This window comes from Cetorhinus maximus, chromosome 21 (genome assembly GCF_964194155.1).
Source record: "Cetorhinus maximus chromosome 21, sCetMax3.hap1.1, whole genome shotgun sequence".
In the NCBI taxonomy this organism is placed as follows: Eukaryota; Metazoa; Chordata; class Chondrichthyes; order Lamniformes; family Cetorhinidae; genus Cetorhinus; species Cetorhinus maximus.
Genome location: NC_135899.1, coordinates 85,038,346 through 85,053,617, shown reverse-complemented (window position 1 = coordinate 85,053,617; position 15,272 = coordinate 85,038,346). Strand labels below are relative to the sequence as shown.

Below are 15,272 nucleotides of genomic sequence, written 5' to 3'. Positions count from 1 at the left end.
AGGACTCGAAACGTTGACTGATTTCTTCTCCACCGATGCTGCCAGACCTGCTGAGTTTTTCCAGGTAATTCTGTTTTTGTTCTGCACAGAAGAGGTTGGCCATCCAGTGCAGAAAGAGGATGAATGATCTCATCCGTGCTGCCAGGGTAAGGCAACCATTTCATCACTCTAAACTCACACTCACAAGCCCATCACACATTCACTGGCATCTCACTCACTGCCAGCTCAAGGAACATCACCACTCACAATCTCACATCTCCATCTGGCCTCATCTCCTTTGGAGATTGCCTCCTCAGCCCTCACTATCTTGAGGCCACTTGCACAGGTCAACATGTGCCCCCACACACACACCCTGGGATACCCCCCTTCCCGAGTAAAACCTCTTCCTGCAGCCTCTTCCCTTGCCTGAGGCCACTTCTCCCCCTTCCCCAAGCAAGCCCTAGCCCTGCAGCTATTTAAGAGCCACCCGCACCTTACGGCTGGTCTGGTAGATAGAGACCTGTCCGTGAGACCCCCTAAAGGTGATGTGGAGCTCCCTGCGAAGCCTGGTGCTGATGGCTGTGAGTGCTGCCCAAAGAAAGGTAGGCAAACAAAACTCGAAATCCCGAGCAATGTGCAGCTCGCTAGATGCACGTCGCTTATGTACAGTTAAGAAACACGTTGGTGTGGAATCACACCAACACGCCCAGATGATCCAGCTGATGAGCAGGGCCTAAAATAAGATGCTAAAGTATTGAAATTAGGTTCCTGATGTGCGGCGGTGGTAAACACGGCCCCGCCATTGATGGATGGAGCTGACGATCGCAAACTGGTTTCACAATGGCGTAAAGCCAATTTTTGACCTTCTCATCATGTTGTCTGTTTAAGTCACCAAACAAGCCTGCCACCAACGGGAGCAGAAAATTCCGCCCATTGTGTCCAACATTAGATGTGATTGCACGGTTGGACAACACATGCTAAACAATCCTGATTTATTGCCCATCCCTAGTTGCTCATGAGAAGTTGGTGGTGAGCTGTTTTCTTGAATCGCTGCAGTCCATGTGGTGTAGGTACACCCACAGTGTTGTTAGGAAGGAAGTTCCAGGATTTTGACCCAGAGACAGTGAAGGAACAGCGATATATTTCCAAGTCAGGATGGTGAGTGACTGGGGGAGCATCTTCCAGGTGGTGGTGCTCCCATCCATCTGCTGCCCTTGTACTTTTAGATGGTAGTGATCGTGAGTTTGGAAGGTGCTGTTGAAGGAGCCTAGGTGAATTCCTGCAGAATTCCTGCATCTTGTAGATGGTACACACAACTGCTACTGTGCGTCGGCGGTGGAGGGAGTGAACGTTTGTGGATGTGGTGCCAATCAAGGGGGCTGCTTTGTCCTGGATGGTGTCAAGCTTCTTGAGTGTTGTGGGAGCTGCACTCATTCAGGCAAGTGGGGCGTATCCCATCACACTTCTGACTTGTGCCTTGTAGGTGGACAGGCTTTGGGGAGTCAGGAGGTGTATTACTCGTCGCACGATTTCTAGCCTCTGACCTGCTCTTGCAGCCACAGTATTTATATGGCTAGTCCAGTTCAGTTTATGGTCAATGTTAGCCCCCAGGATGTTGATAGTGGAGGATTCAGTGATGGTAATGCTATTGAACATCAAGGGACGGTGGTTGGATTCTCTCTTGTTGGAGATGATCATTGTCTGGCACTTGTGTGTCACGAATGTTACTTGCCACTTGTCAACCCAAGCCTGGATATTGTCCAGGTCTTGCTACATTTGGACATCAACTGCATCAGTATCTGAGGAGTCGCGAATGCTGCTGAACATTGTGCATTCATCAGTGAACATCCCCACTTCTGACCCTATGATGGAAGGAAGGTCATTGATGAAGCAGCTGAAGATGGTTGGGCCGAGGACACTACCCTGAGGAACTCCTGCGGTTATGTCCTGGAGCTGAAATGACTGACCTCCAACAACCACAACCATCTTCCTTTGTGCTAGGTATGACTCCAAACAGCGGAGAGCTTTCCCCCTGATTCCCATTGACTCCAGTTTTGCCAGGGCTCCTTGATGCCACTCTCTGTCAAATGTGGCCTTGATGTCAAGGGCAGTCACTGTCACCTCACCTCGGGAGTTCAGCTCTTTTGCTCCATGTTTGAACCAAGGCTGTAATGAGGTCAGGAGCTAAGTGGCCCTGGTGAAACCTAAACTGGGCGTCAATGAACAGGTTATTGCTAAGCAAGTGCCACTTGATAGCATTGTTGATGACTGCTTCTATTACTTTACTGATGATGGAGAGTAGACTGATGGGGCGGTAATTGGCCGGGTTGGGTTTGTCCTGCTTTTTGTGTACAGTGCATACCTGGGCAATTTTTCACATAGCCGTGTTGTAGCTGTACTGGAACAGCTTGGCTAGGGGCACGCCAAGAATGCAAAGAATTATACTGACAGCCAATTTAAGATTATCAGTCGGGCTCACAGTGCTGGAAAGTACATATATTCACACACAGGGCCCTGAGCTTTGCAGAGGGAAGGAACATGTCCACTAATTGCGCCTTTTTCAACTCAACAAAAGCTTGGGAGACAACCATTCCCTGTTTCATTCCCCGTGGCAATGCCTTGACCAATCGAAGTCGACCTGCCTGGTTTGAATTTAAACAAAGCTTGGCAGTTAACTGTTCCCTGGTGCATTCTCCATGGCAATGCCTCTACCAATCAGAGTCCACTTGCCAACCAATCAGCGCTCTCTTCTCATGCAGTATAAATTGTTGTTCCCTTTATAATTGACATGCTTGCGAATCTGTCCTGATGAATGCAAGATGTAAAGCTTCAACAACATTACTCTTTTTCAACAATACTCAAGTTCTGTACCACCAAATGACTATTTCTGTTTAAAATGTTAGGTACATGATTTTGCTTGTCTGTTGTCCTTTTCTCAACCACTCTTGCTTCTGTCCTCTTTTTGAACCTTATGTTTTCTGCCTAATCTAATCTGAACAATCCAGTTTCTCACCCTTATACATTTCATAGAGTCATAGAGGTCTACAGCACATAAAAAGGCCCTTCGGCCCATCGAGTCTGTGCCGGTCAAACAAGTAATTCTAATCCCATTTTCCAGCTCTAGGCCTATAGCCTTGTATGCCATGGCATCTCAAGTGCGCATACAAATACTTCTTAAATGTTATGAGGGTTTCTGCCTCTACCACCCTTTCAGGCAGTGAGTTCCAGATTCCCATCGCCCGCTGGGTGAAAAAATTCTTCCTCCCATCCCCTCTAAACCTCCTGCCCCTTACCTTAAATCTATTTCCTTTAGAAATTAGAAAGTTAAACTCGTCACTTACCTTCTTTCTCATTCCCACTGTCCATTTTTGGACTTAAGCCAACTTCAAAAAAATTCTCATGCAAAAACCTGTCAAAACAGGATGGGCTGCCAACAAAGCAAATGTACACATTAGCAACACATCCACAAAGTGTCTGCCCAGATGGATCAGCCTCCTCCACAGTTAAACAAAGGTTAAGTGATGCTACAAACACATCTCACAGAATTTAAACACTTGACACCCTTTGACTGACCCACCAGATATACGCAGTGAGAATGGAGAACTGCATAATGTTCCATGTGTTGCTGCACTTTTGGCAAATTTTCAAGATGTTGTGAAACAGTTTCGATGAAAGGTCCTTCAAGACGACAAAAAAAAATGGCCAAAAATGTACAGATCAGGAAAGGCTTAAATTTCTTGAACACTATCTTCAAATGCAATGGTTCTTAAACTCATTTGGCTGAAGGACGCATTTTCAAATGAACTAGTAATCACAGGGCCTCCCACCTCAAACTAAATTTGGCAGGTGAATGGTGTGATACTGTTTAGGCGATTCCACCTCATGATGCTTTGGGCAAAACTCCCTGTACTGGAAATGTTTCTAACTGTTACACTCTCATGCATCACTGATTTCCCTTTTTCATTGAGTGTTGTTTGTCTTCCACAGGGTCAGTCTATGAAATATCAGGAAACGAATGCTGCTTGTCAACAGGAGAGCTAATGAAAATAATACATGTCGAGCTCCAGAAAGTAGTCTGTGAAAATATGGACAATGAATGCGTATTTGACCTCTCATTAAACTATTCAGGTACTTTGTCCTTTTAGAAAGGACACCATTACTGTTCCATCTCATTATTTTGTCACTAATACTGTTCAATATGTGTGACTTATACTTATGAATTTTCAATGAGGCTGTGTTATAGTCTTTGTAAACAGTCAACTGGAATGTTTTAGATTTGAAATTTCCAAATTTTGTGAATATTGAATTCCTCCTGTATCGGGTTTACGGAATGCCCTAGAACAGACTGAAACACTCTGAATATTGCCCTGCCCCATGCAACCAACAACCCCAAAACATAGAAGGTATTTTTTCAAGCAGTGGGTTATTGAAACACTGAATGCTTTAACAACAGTTGCTAATGAGGTAGAGTTAAGCATCAATTAAAACATAATTGGATTAACATTTGAAACTCTTTCGAGTTATCAACAGTCACAGATTGCAACTCTTTCGAGTACAATCATTGAAGAGGAAAAATATAGAAGGGTGCAGGGAAAAGGGCTCCAGCCAAACTCAATGTCCATCTTCTGTGCTGTTAATCTTTATGAATCTTTGATTCACCAGTGTAACATTCCCAACACCAATTATCCTCTCATCTCTTTGAGGGCGTATAATGTGTTACTTCTAGGCAATACAAATAATGGATGCCTGTGCTACACCCATTAAGAACTAGATTCAAAACCCAACCTTGGTTACATTGAGGATCATGGTTAAAGAAAGGAAATAACAGGAAATACAGCTTATAGCAATGCCAAGTATACAGTGTGCCTGGTTGTAGTGTTTCCACCACGGGTCACATAGCTTCAGCTTATTCCTAGGCTGGTCAGGTCACAGCTTCCATGGAGCTGGCTTGTTAACTGTGAGCACAGAGTCTATAGCAAGAAGACGCAATTCAGCAAGTTTCTGTTGAGGGTGTTCACCACCACCTACAAGTTCCCCTCCAAAGCACACACCAACCTGACTTTCAAATATAATGCCCTTCCTTCATTGTCGTTGGGATAAAATCCTGGAGATTCCTACTCGACACACTGTGGGAGTGCCTTCAACACACAGACTGTAGCGGTTCAAGGTGACGGCTCACCACCACCTCTTCAAGGGAAAATAGCTAAGGGATGGGCAATAAATGCTGGCCTTTTCAGCAATGCCCACATTCTGTGAATGAAAATAAATATGTATATAGCGCCTTTAACATAGTAAAACATGCCAAAGGCATTTCACAGGAGCATTATCAGGCTGACACTGTGTCAACAAAGAAAGATTAGGACAAGTGGTCAAAGAAGTGGGTGCCAAAGAGCCTCTTAAAGGAACAAAAGAGAAGTGGGGAGGTTGAGAAGTTTAGGAAGGAAATTCCAGGGCTTAGGGCCTAGACAGCTGAACATACAACCAGGGAAGAAAGATTTCAGGGATGTACAAGAGGCCAGAATTGGAGGAACTCATCCTCGGAGGATTGTATGGATGGTGAAGGTTACTGAGATATTTTTCTGTCTCTTCTCTTCACTATTGCTGCCTGGCTTGCTCTTTATTTCCAGCATTTGTTCCTTTTTATTTGTACTGCAATTTCTCCCTCACTCCTCTAAACCATTGACTGACCATGTAGCTAAAACCTGCTCGGTGCTGCTTATAATCCATGTCTCTATTGTGGTGTTTTAGCACTTTTATTTCTTATTTTCAACCGACCTTTGCATGTCACACATTTCTCACTGTCTTTTTGTTGCAAGTATGCCTTTTTGGCCTGCAGATCTCTCTTCATTTTATTTCGCCATTGTAGTTAAAGCCTTGTCAATACAGGTTATTTTTTCAAAGTGTTGATTTTTTTTCTTTTACTATCCTACAAAATGACATCAAAAATTTCAATTTTACTCCTGTTCTTCTTTTCAAACGTGTCTTGTCAATTAAGTGGCCTCAAGAGAGATGATTTTTCATCGATTGCCTGTTGAAAACTTCTTAGCATTGCTTAGTTTTCACTGGTCTCTGTCTTGTTCCCTTTAACTTTTTGGTCAGACTCTGTTCCTGTTTGGTTTTGTATCAGCCAGTTCTGTTTGTTTGCTTTCCTACTTAATATTTATAGAATTACATAGCATTTTACAGCACAGAAACAGGCCATTCAGCCCAACGGGTCTGTACTGGTGCTTATGCTCCACAAGAGCTACCTCCCACTCACTCTCCTCTCAATCTATCAACATATATTACTGTTTCCCTCAAGTAATTATCTACTTCCCCTTAAACACATCCAAGCTATTTTCCTGAGCCACTCCCAATGGTAGCAAGTTCCAAGTTCTCATCATTCTCTGAGTAAAGAAGTGATTTCTTGCTGACTATCTTATATTGATAGCCTCTAGTTTTGCTCTTCCCCGCAAGTGAGAACATTCTCTTTACATCTACACAGTCAAAACCTTTCACAATCTTAAAGACATCTGTTAGGTCATCCTTCAGCCTTCTTTCCTAATATGAGACTTTGTTGTTATGTTCGGCCCATCAAGTTACGAACTGGCAGTTGGACAAGACACTGATGGACTGGCAGCGTTGGTGAAGCTGTACCCTTGTTCAAGTTGATACATTCGTTGGGAGAGCATTGAAGCAGTTAACAATAGCCACATCTGGAAATCTTTCTTTTTCAAAAGGGTTCACAATGGTGAGAATTTCTCTTGAGTTCCTTTTTTGATTGATGAGTGACTATCGTATTTATTGCCCCTAGTCACGGATTCTGCAATACAGATTCAATGCTTCATTTCTCTCTACGCTTTTAAAATTTGTTTTTTTTTCTTTTCTTTTGTTTCTTTTCATTCACTTATAATTCCTTCCTTCCCATTTAATTGGTCCAATTTATCTATTTTTTTCCCCTATTTTCCTATTGATAGCTCATCCCTTGTGTTTACAGGATCCTACACTCCCAGTGCAGAGTCACCTTAGAAGGAAGTATGTGTCAGTGATAGCATTACAACATTGATCTCCCACCACTTCTCCAACCCCCATCTCTGGAGTACTGTTTACAGCTCCTGGTACAGCACCTTAGAAAGGATATATTGATCTTGGAAGGAGTGCAGCACAGATTCACTAGGACTCAGCAGAGCTTCAAGGGTTAAATTATGAAACGAGATTACATAAACTAAGCTTGTATTTCCTGGAACATAGAATGTTAAGGGATGATTTGACAGAGCTTTTTAAGATCTTGAAAGGAATTGATAGGGTAAATGGAGAGAAACTTAACCTGCCGGTGGGGGGAATCTAGGACAAAGGGACACCAGCTTAAATTGAGAGCCAGGTCATTTCAGGAGCGAAGTTAGGAATTATTTCTTCAGGCAAAGGGTTGTAAAAGTATGGAACTGTCTCCCACAAAAAGCAGTAGATGCTCACTCAATTAATGATTGATTCTAATTCTGAGATTTATAGATTTTTTTCCTTGCCAAGGTTATGAAGGGATATGGAGCCAAGCAGTTAAATGGAGTTAAGATACAGATCAGCCATAATCTCATTGAATAGGCTCAAGGAGCTGAATGGTCTACTCCTGTTCCTATCTTCCTACATTTATACCAGACTCTGTTACAAATGTGGGATCAGTGCTTATAGAGTAAAATCAGATCACTGCCTAAGTGCATAAACTCAATAGGAAATGCACTGCTACTATACAGACCAGAGAAGGCAGTCTGTGCTGCCAACCAGGACAGCAGTTGCTCTGTTCCACTTAGTCTGAGGACTAGGGCACGAGAGAGGGATAATCTTCTAGGATTCTCACTCCTGATCATTATCTGATGACTTCAACTGAAAGTACACACTTGCAAATTGAGAACAGGCTTAACTCTCATGCTCTCCATTGTTGAGCAGCCTGTCAACCAATACCTGCTTGATCAACGGCCCATCAATCACCTTAAACATTCACTCCCTCCACCACCAACACACAGTGGCTGCAAGTGTGTACCATCTACAAGATGCACTGCAGCAAGTCTCCAAGGCTCCTTTGACAGCACCTTCCAAACTTGCAACCTCTAAGGACAAGAGCAGCAGACACATGAGAACACCAGCGCCTGCAAGTTACCCTGCAAGTCACCCCCACCCCTTCCTGACTTGGAAATATATCACCATTCCTTCACTGTCACTGGAACTCCCTCCCTAACAGTACTGTGGGTGTACCTACACATGTATTGCAGCAGTTTAAGAACACAGCTCGCCACCACCTTCTCAAGGGCAATTAGGGATGGGCATAAAGTACCAGAGGGCTGGCGGAACTATACTCCAAGAAGAATCAGCATTTCCACGAGGAAAAGGGAGAACATTCAAGGGAGGGAAATTCAGAGGATATGCAAGCAGGACATATAATACTGATAGATGAGAGGCATCCCACCAGATAGCTCACAGGGTGAGAATCCTACACCTCTCTTGGCTGTAATTATTTCCAGTGCGACAGAAGAAAAAAGTGTTGCCATTGGTCACTTCCATGACCTGAATGCCTGAAGGACAAAGGGGTTCTGAGGCCAAGAGAACATATTAAAATTCACAGATTAACACCACCTTCTCATCAAATTTTGTTTCTTTGTAATGAGTATTCCGATTTGGCCATTAAATAGTGTTGGAACTTTGAAATATAAACAGATGACGCTGGAAGTGCATATAAGGTCTATCAACTTCTGGAAAAAAGACAGCTTAGCACCTGTGGAAAATGTACATTTTAGCAGCTGTTAGCTACTATGTGTTTCAAGCTGTGGGTTTTACTTGACTGCATGGCTCCTCAGCTGGATTTTTTGCCTCTTTATTGAGTATGACCCTTTCTGGTTAAGCTTTTGGAGTGGACCCTCATTTATCTCTTGAGGAATACATATTTGCTTTTACATTCTTTAAACCAACATTTAAAAGATAATGATTGGGAGAATTTTTATTGCAACAGAGGAGGTGAACTTATATTGATCCTGCTGTAAAAATAGCCTCACAAAGCACATTTTTAAAGTCTTCCAGTACAGCCTCCAATGATCTCTTTAAGGGACACAGGTCATGCGGTTCCATTCAGGGGCAGTGAGTGGGTCCTCAGGTTGGAGGTTGAGTGGGGAAATATTGTGTGCTCCCCAAAACTAAAATGGCATCTGAGTCCTCCTTGCGTTTAGGTCCCTCGATCTTCATGTTTTAACTGGTTCCTGCCAGTTCCTTGTAGGAGTGTTGGTTGCCTAAATTGAAGCCCATTCAGAAACAAATGGGAGTTGGGCAGGAAGATGTGGGCAGATGGCTTGTGTTTATTTCACTACTGGCCTTCCCACAGTAAAACTGTATTTAGACCATTGGCTTGGAGCAATGCTGTGCACTGAACGGCCAAAACATGGAGTCATGTCTACAGTTCCTCATGTGGTGAGTTCTAAACTCCTGAACTCACTCTCAGTGATTTGAAGGAATTTGCTGTTTCACTTCCTTTTATGGACCTAATGTTGTAGCAACTGCACCATCAATTCATATTGCTTTGTTTACAATTAGTCCTTTCCCCACAGATGAGTTTGGTTTCATACTAATTCAGAAAGAGATTAATTGAGGCCGGGTCGTCATTTAACTCTCTAATCGTCTTTTGACTGTGTTACTTTTTAAAATCAATAATGTAATGTTGTGGGAAACAATCGTATTCTCAACAATTATACAACCAGGGAATTTCTTTTTTTTTTTTGCAGGGAACTTCAAGCTTATTCCTGATGGATTCCCTTTCACATCAGTGGAAGAAATCATCAAGTCATTAGGAATTGAAAATCAGAACTCAGAAACAATCTCCTTTCAGTCCCTCACAGATATCACCACAGACCATGCTGTTATTGGAAAGGGAGAGCCCATAACAGTCTTGTCAACTGAGTACCGTGAGGGACAGATGTACGCAGATTGCATTGTCGATGGTGATTTTGAGCAGGTCCATGTAGCACTACCATTTACACTGAAAGGGGAGTTTTATGAATGTGAAGACGACAATCTATATACACTTAAAGACATCATTGAGTCAAAAGCTCTGTCAAAACGGAGAGTAAGGCTTGCTGAAACAAAGGGCGTCTGCATGCCCAAGCATTTTACTGGGGCACTGGTGCTGTCACCTGTATATGAGATTCAAGTGATTATGCACTGTAAGTGAACATTTTGCCAACACTTATCGCTTATTTCTGATCCCAACAAAAACACTGTTCAACTGTATTGTGTGACTCAAGTGTAGAATTTTATTTACACCTTAAGTGCGAGAGAAGCAGGAGTGAGAGAAAAATGGACAGTTTTCATTACGTGTTCTAAAGTGTTTGTGAGCCCTTGTGTCCAAAATACACTGCAAAGTAGTCAGTGTGGACTGGTATTGTTGATGAGGCGACATTAAAGAGGTGGTCTTCCACTGCTTTCCACAATAAATGTCAGTGTGCAACCCACCAGTCTTTTACTAAAGCTTATCTCATCAGCGCCTCTCACAAGTAAAGCATGCAAATCATTGCTCAGTTAGAATATTGGGGTATTTTTGGCTCAAGACGACAGTGTACAATGAACATCTATACATTACTCCTAATTTCCATTTCCATCGTCTTCAATGGAAAATTGAGAGAAATGTATTTTCAGATGGCTGAATCAATGTCGCCTGTTTTCCACTGTCACCCAAAGTCAAACTGACACCTATGGCAACCCCTTTTGGACACCTGACATTAGGTTGCTTGAGACAATGCAGAAGAGGTTCAGTCAGCCGCCACCATTAATGAGGAGATTTAGTTATGAGGAGAGACTGGGGAACTGAGACTTCTTTTTATTTGAGGAAATCCAGATTTTGAAGTGTCCGGAATTAATTAGATAAAATTTTGATAAAGTATATTCAGAAAAGCTGCTTGTGTTGGAAACTAAAGAGCATAAATTGAAGATCATCACAACAAGGGCAAAGGGAGAGATTGGGAGGTTATTTTTTACATAAACTGCCCAACCAGAAATGGTGATGAAATGTAGGCCCTGAATTTGCAGTCAGTAACAAAGCAAGGGCACTCGCCATTGACCTCAAAGAAAGCTGCCCACAAAGATCTCATGATCTCTGTGGCTCGATTTTCCCCTTCCCGAAGGCAGTTTAAATCAGGCTCCAAGTCAAGGGGTTCTCCAGGCATCCAAGCAATTGATGTCAGCAAGAAGGGAAGCAGCCAATCACGTTGAACACAGCAAACCAGAAAGGTAAAAGCACTTAATATCCTTCACTTTTGATTTAAATTCTCTGATAGCAAAATAAATGATTAATTGAATTGAATAGAAGCTAAAATATAGATAAACTTTTAACAAAAGAAAAAATATCTGTAACTTCTTACGGAGAAATTTGACATTCCATGAATTTAAAATTAGCATTTCAGGGGCAGTGAGGGCGTTTGGCAGTAATTATGATGTTAGTACACTGTTAAAAACCCAACTCCACTTCATTCAACAAGGTTTTTTTATACAAAGTGTAAAAGTGCATGTTTTTGTCAATTCAGTTGATTTGCCATTGAATGCAATCTGGGGGTGCTTCAACAGCACACCCTCTGGAGAAGTGTAGATCATTGACTGCAGCTCCTGGAATTCCACATTATTCTGCATGTGCGTGGACTCCAGGAGTGGCTGTCAGTTTCAGTGGAGTAATGTGGGCAAATATGGAGGGTTTTGCTGTCATTACCGCCTTATAATCTGGGCCAATAGCTTTTGAAAGGGACGTGGATAAATAGTTGAAAAATAAAGATTTAAGAGTATGGACAAAGGACAGGGGTTCAGGATTAAATGGCTTATTGATTCGGAGTGCTATCATTAGCCTGGTGAACTGAACAGCCTCCATCTTTGCAGAAAAAAATGCTGATTCTAAAATTTTGTTAAAGATCTCACAGAACTTGGAAGCCATATGCTCTGTGCATGTGCCTGAGTATATATGCACAGAGCTTTGCCCAATGCCAGTCCAAGTGGTGCTGAATGGCAATGCCATGCCTATCTACTGGGAATATGTCACTACTGGTGTTGGAATAAGATTAGTATGTGAAAACAGCATGAAAAAATGATAAGGAACGTCATTAACCTGCAGTTTTCCTGGAAAAATGGGCAAAAATGCAAAGGTAAAAATCTACAAGAATTTGACTTGTTCAGTCATCATGAACGAGCAACTGCAGAAAATTCTGGAAATAATTTTAAGAGATAAAAACCTCCACTTTGCATTTCTAGTTAGAAGTTGCTAAAGTTAGCTGCAGAAAAAGGAGAACAGAAACTAAGGTTAGCCTGAGCGCAGCACAGTTTAAAAACAATTCATGGTAAAGGTGAGAAAGCTAGGGGAGGAAAAGGATGCGGTGGGACAAAGTACGTCAGCTCTTTCCAAGAACCAGCAAAGGCATGGCTTCTGTCATAAGTTTCTATGGGCGGAGTTTTCCAGTGGTGGGTGGGAAAATTGATGTGATTCCCGCTGGGCGGCGGGGCAGGTAAGCACGCATGATCTTCCACTTTTTAGCTCATTAATTATGTATCTGTGAGGAGCTTGGCCAATCTTGTGGTGGGGCAGGCAGGAAGTCACCTGCCCCGCCACGACCTCATGGGGTCAAAGGCCTTGGCGGCATTTTTAAACGGAACACGAACACACATTCACTCATTGCAGGCCAGGAGCTCCGCACTATTCCTCCAGAGTCCTTCTCCTGCAGAAGCTGGTAAATGTGACCCACCACATTCCAGGGCAGATGAGGGTACCTCTAATGTTGCCATTTGTTCACCTGTAGATAAGAGCACTGCTGGCGATACACCCATGGTCATGCCAATGTTCACTGTTGCAGTGGCCCATGTTCGCCAGCCTCTTGACCTTATAGAGGCCCCACTGCTTCTTGCTGCTCAGGCCATTGCTCCTCCTGGCTCTGTGCCAACCTGCGATGGGCCCTCCTTCTCCTCATCTGAATGAGAGCCATTACCAAGGCAGGATTGCCTGCAGCCTGCATCATCGATGCCTTAGTGAATGTGTGAATGAATTGAAGTGATACATTAAGTGGCCATGTCCTTTACAGGTTTCCCTCCATCTCAAAGCCAGTAGGCAAGTTCTAAGCCCTTCATCCAGCCTCCATCTAAACATGGCATCCCCACCTCACCCCTTCCAGGTAAAGAACATCCTGGAGAATCAGAGATGGGTGCTCCTCCCGTTCATACATGACTGCATATGGAGACATCGCTCTTTGACCAGGGTGATGACAGCCTTGTGCAAGACGACCCACATAGACACTTCTCTGCTTATCTCCACTACCCTCTGTCAGGAAGATATAATAATTTTCATAATGTGATGTGGTATTTATTGTAAAGTGGAGTAATAGTGGGCGTCTGCGTCTATGTATGTGTATGTATTTCTGATATGTGAGACTTAATTGAATTAGAGACAGCTGATCTGAAGGCTTTGATGTAAGAAGAAAAGCTAGGCTTGAAAGGCTAAATTGGTAAACATGGGTGAAGTTTTAGAATGTGAGGTGTAAAGGGAACATTTGCATTTTTAGATAAACCAGACTATCTTGAATTGAAAGAGATGAGATGTTTCACCTAGCCAGGAGAAGTTAAGAAACAGTGTGTTTATTTTTCCCAAAGATTACTGGTAAAATTGGTACTATGATAGATTTTTATTATTAGAGAGGTAAAGTCCAAAAACAGTGAAACAATGGGAATTTACATTCAAAGGGAAAACATGTATAAAGGAGAGAAGGCTGTGTGCAAGGGAAGGCATTCTAAGATCTAACAAGTATGAAAAAGCCTCCAGCCTCTGTGCCCAAATTGCTGTCTGCAAGAATTGAAGTTAAGAAAACTCACTTTGAATTCGACTGTTCAGGGTGTCGTGTTACTTTGCCTGGGTCTTTTAAAATCAGTGTGTTTTTACTGTTGCATTAACAGAGACGTAACTGGGAGTGAGATTAATTAGGGGAGCTAGGAGTTATCATAGTAGTAATTTGTAGAGTTATGTGTGTGTTTACAATTATTTATTTTATTAATAAATGTTTAATTTAGTTTTGTAAAAACCCTCTAAGACTCAGTAAGCTTATTACTAATAAATTCAAGGCATGCATCTCGAAATAAATATACAAATTGCAAAACAGTTAAGGCAGTTGTTTCAAGTTCCCCTTTGGGATTTGAGCAGCTCAGCATTTACCATCTATTGCGCCATAACAAAATTGGAGGCTCTTTGCGGGATGTATTTGGAATCCCTTGATTTGTTTGGAGTTGGTGAATCTTAAGGTTACGAGTACGAGAAGCACTTTGAATTCAGGGGTTGGTGTGAGGTATTTTTTAAAGTGGTGAGACTGCAAAAAATGGCTGTATCCATGGCTAAAACTTTTCTGGAAGTAGAAGATATAATTCTGATCGAGTTACAAAAAGTATCTAAGGGCAAGTTAACAGGGCAGGTGGATAAGTTACAGTTGAGGTTACTTGTAGGGGCAAAGAAAGCAGACATAGTTGAAGTAATAGCACAGCATTTGAAATTGGAAGTGATACCTCGCACTAGTGAGTCATTGCTGGAGGTAGCGAGACATCAGTTAGAAATGAAGTGGCTTGAATTTGAACAAGCAAAGGAACTGAGAAAACTTGAATTGGAGGCAAACAAAAAGGCAAAAGAATCGGAAATAAGAAAACAAACTAGATGCAACAGAAAAAGAAAGGGGGTATGCAGAAAGGCAGGAAAAAGAAAACCAGCTGGAACAGGAATTCCAGGTAAGAGAAAAGGATGAAGAAAGAGAGGCAAGGGAAAGAGAGAAGGAACAAGAAAGGGAATACCAGCTTAAAAGGCTGGAAGTTAAAAAAGAGATCTCAGGTTCCGTGGAAAGTTCTACTGATGAAAAAGCCTAAAACCTAAAACCCAGGTGGGGAGATGTTTAAATTTGTACAAGCTCTTCCAAAGTTTGAGGAAAGGGATGTTGAAGCATTCTTTATTTCATTTGAGAAGATAGCTAAACAGATGAAATGGCCACAGGAAAACTGGACATTGTTGTTACAATCCAGGGTGTTGGGTAGAACACATGAGATTTATGCTTCACTGTCAAAAGAAATGTTGGTGAACTATGATGTGGTTAAAAAAAAAAGGCTATTTTGAGAGCATTTGAGTTTGTTCCTGAGGCATATAGGGAGAAATTTAGAAATATGAGAAAACAGTCTGGGCAGACTTATATTGAGCTTGAAGAGTAAAACAAAGTAATTTTGACTGGAGGATATGGGCATTAAAGATAGAGACAGCATATGCAGCTCTTAGAGAAGTAATT

At 42.3% G+C, this 15,272-nt stretch overlaps 1 protein-coding gene across 1 annotated transcript in view; it reads left to right on the top strand.

Annotated features, from left to right (window-relative positions):
* themis2 (thymocyte selection associated family member 2) overlaps positions 1-15,272 on the top strand; it is a 91,106-nt gene that overhangs the window by 30,456 nt on the left and 45,378 nt on the right. Inside the window, exons 2-3 of the mRNA XM_078567338.1 lie at positions 3,967-4,107; positions 9,720-10,157. Of these exons, the coding sequence (XP_078423464.1) occupies positions 3,967-4,107; positions 9,720-10,157 (579 nt within the window). The remainder of the gene's footprint in view (positions 1-3,966; positions 4,108-9,719; positions 10,158-15,272) is intronic.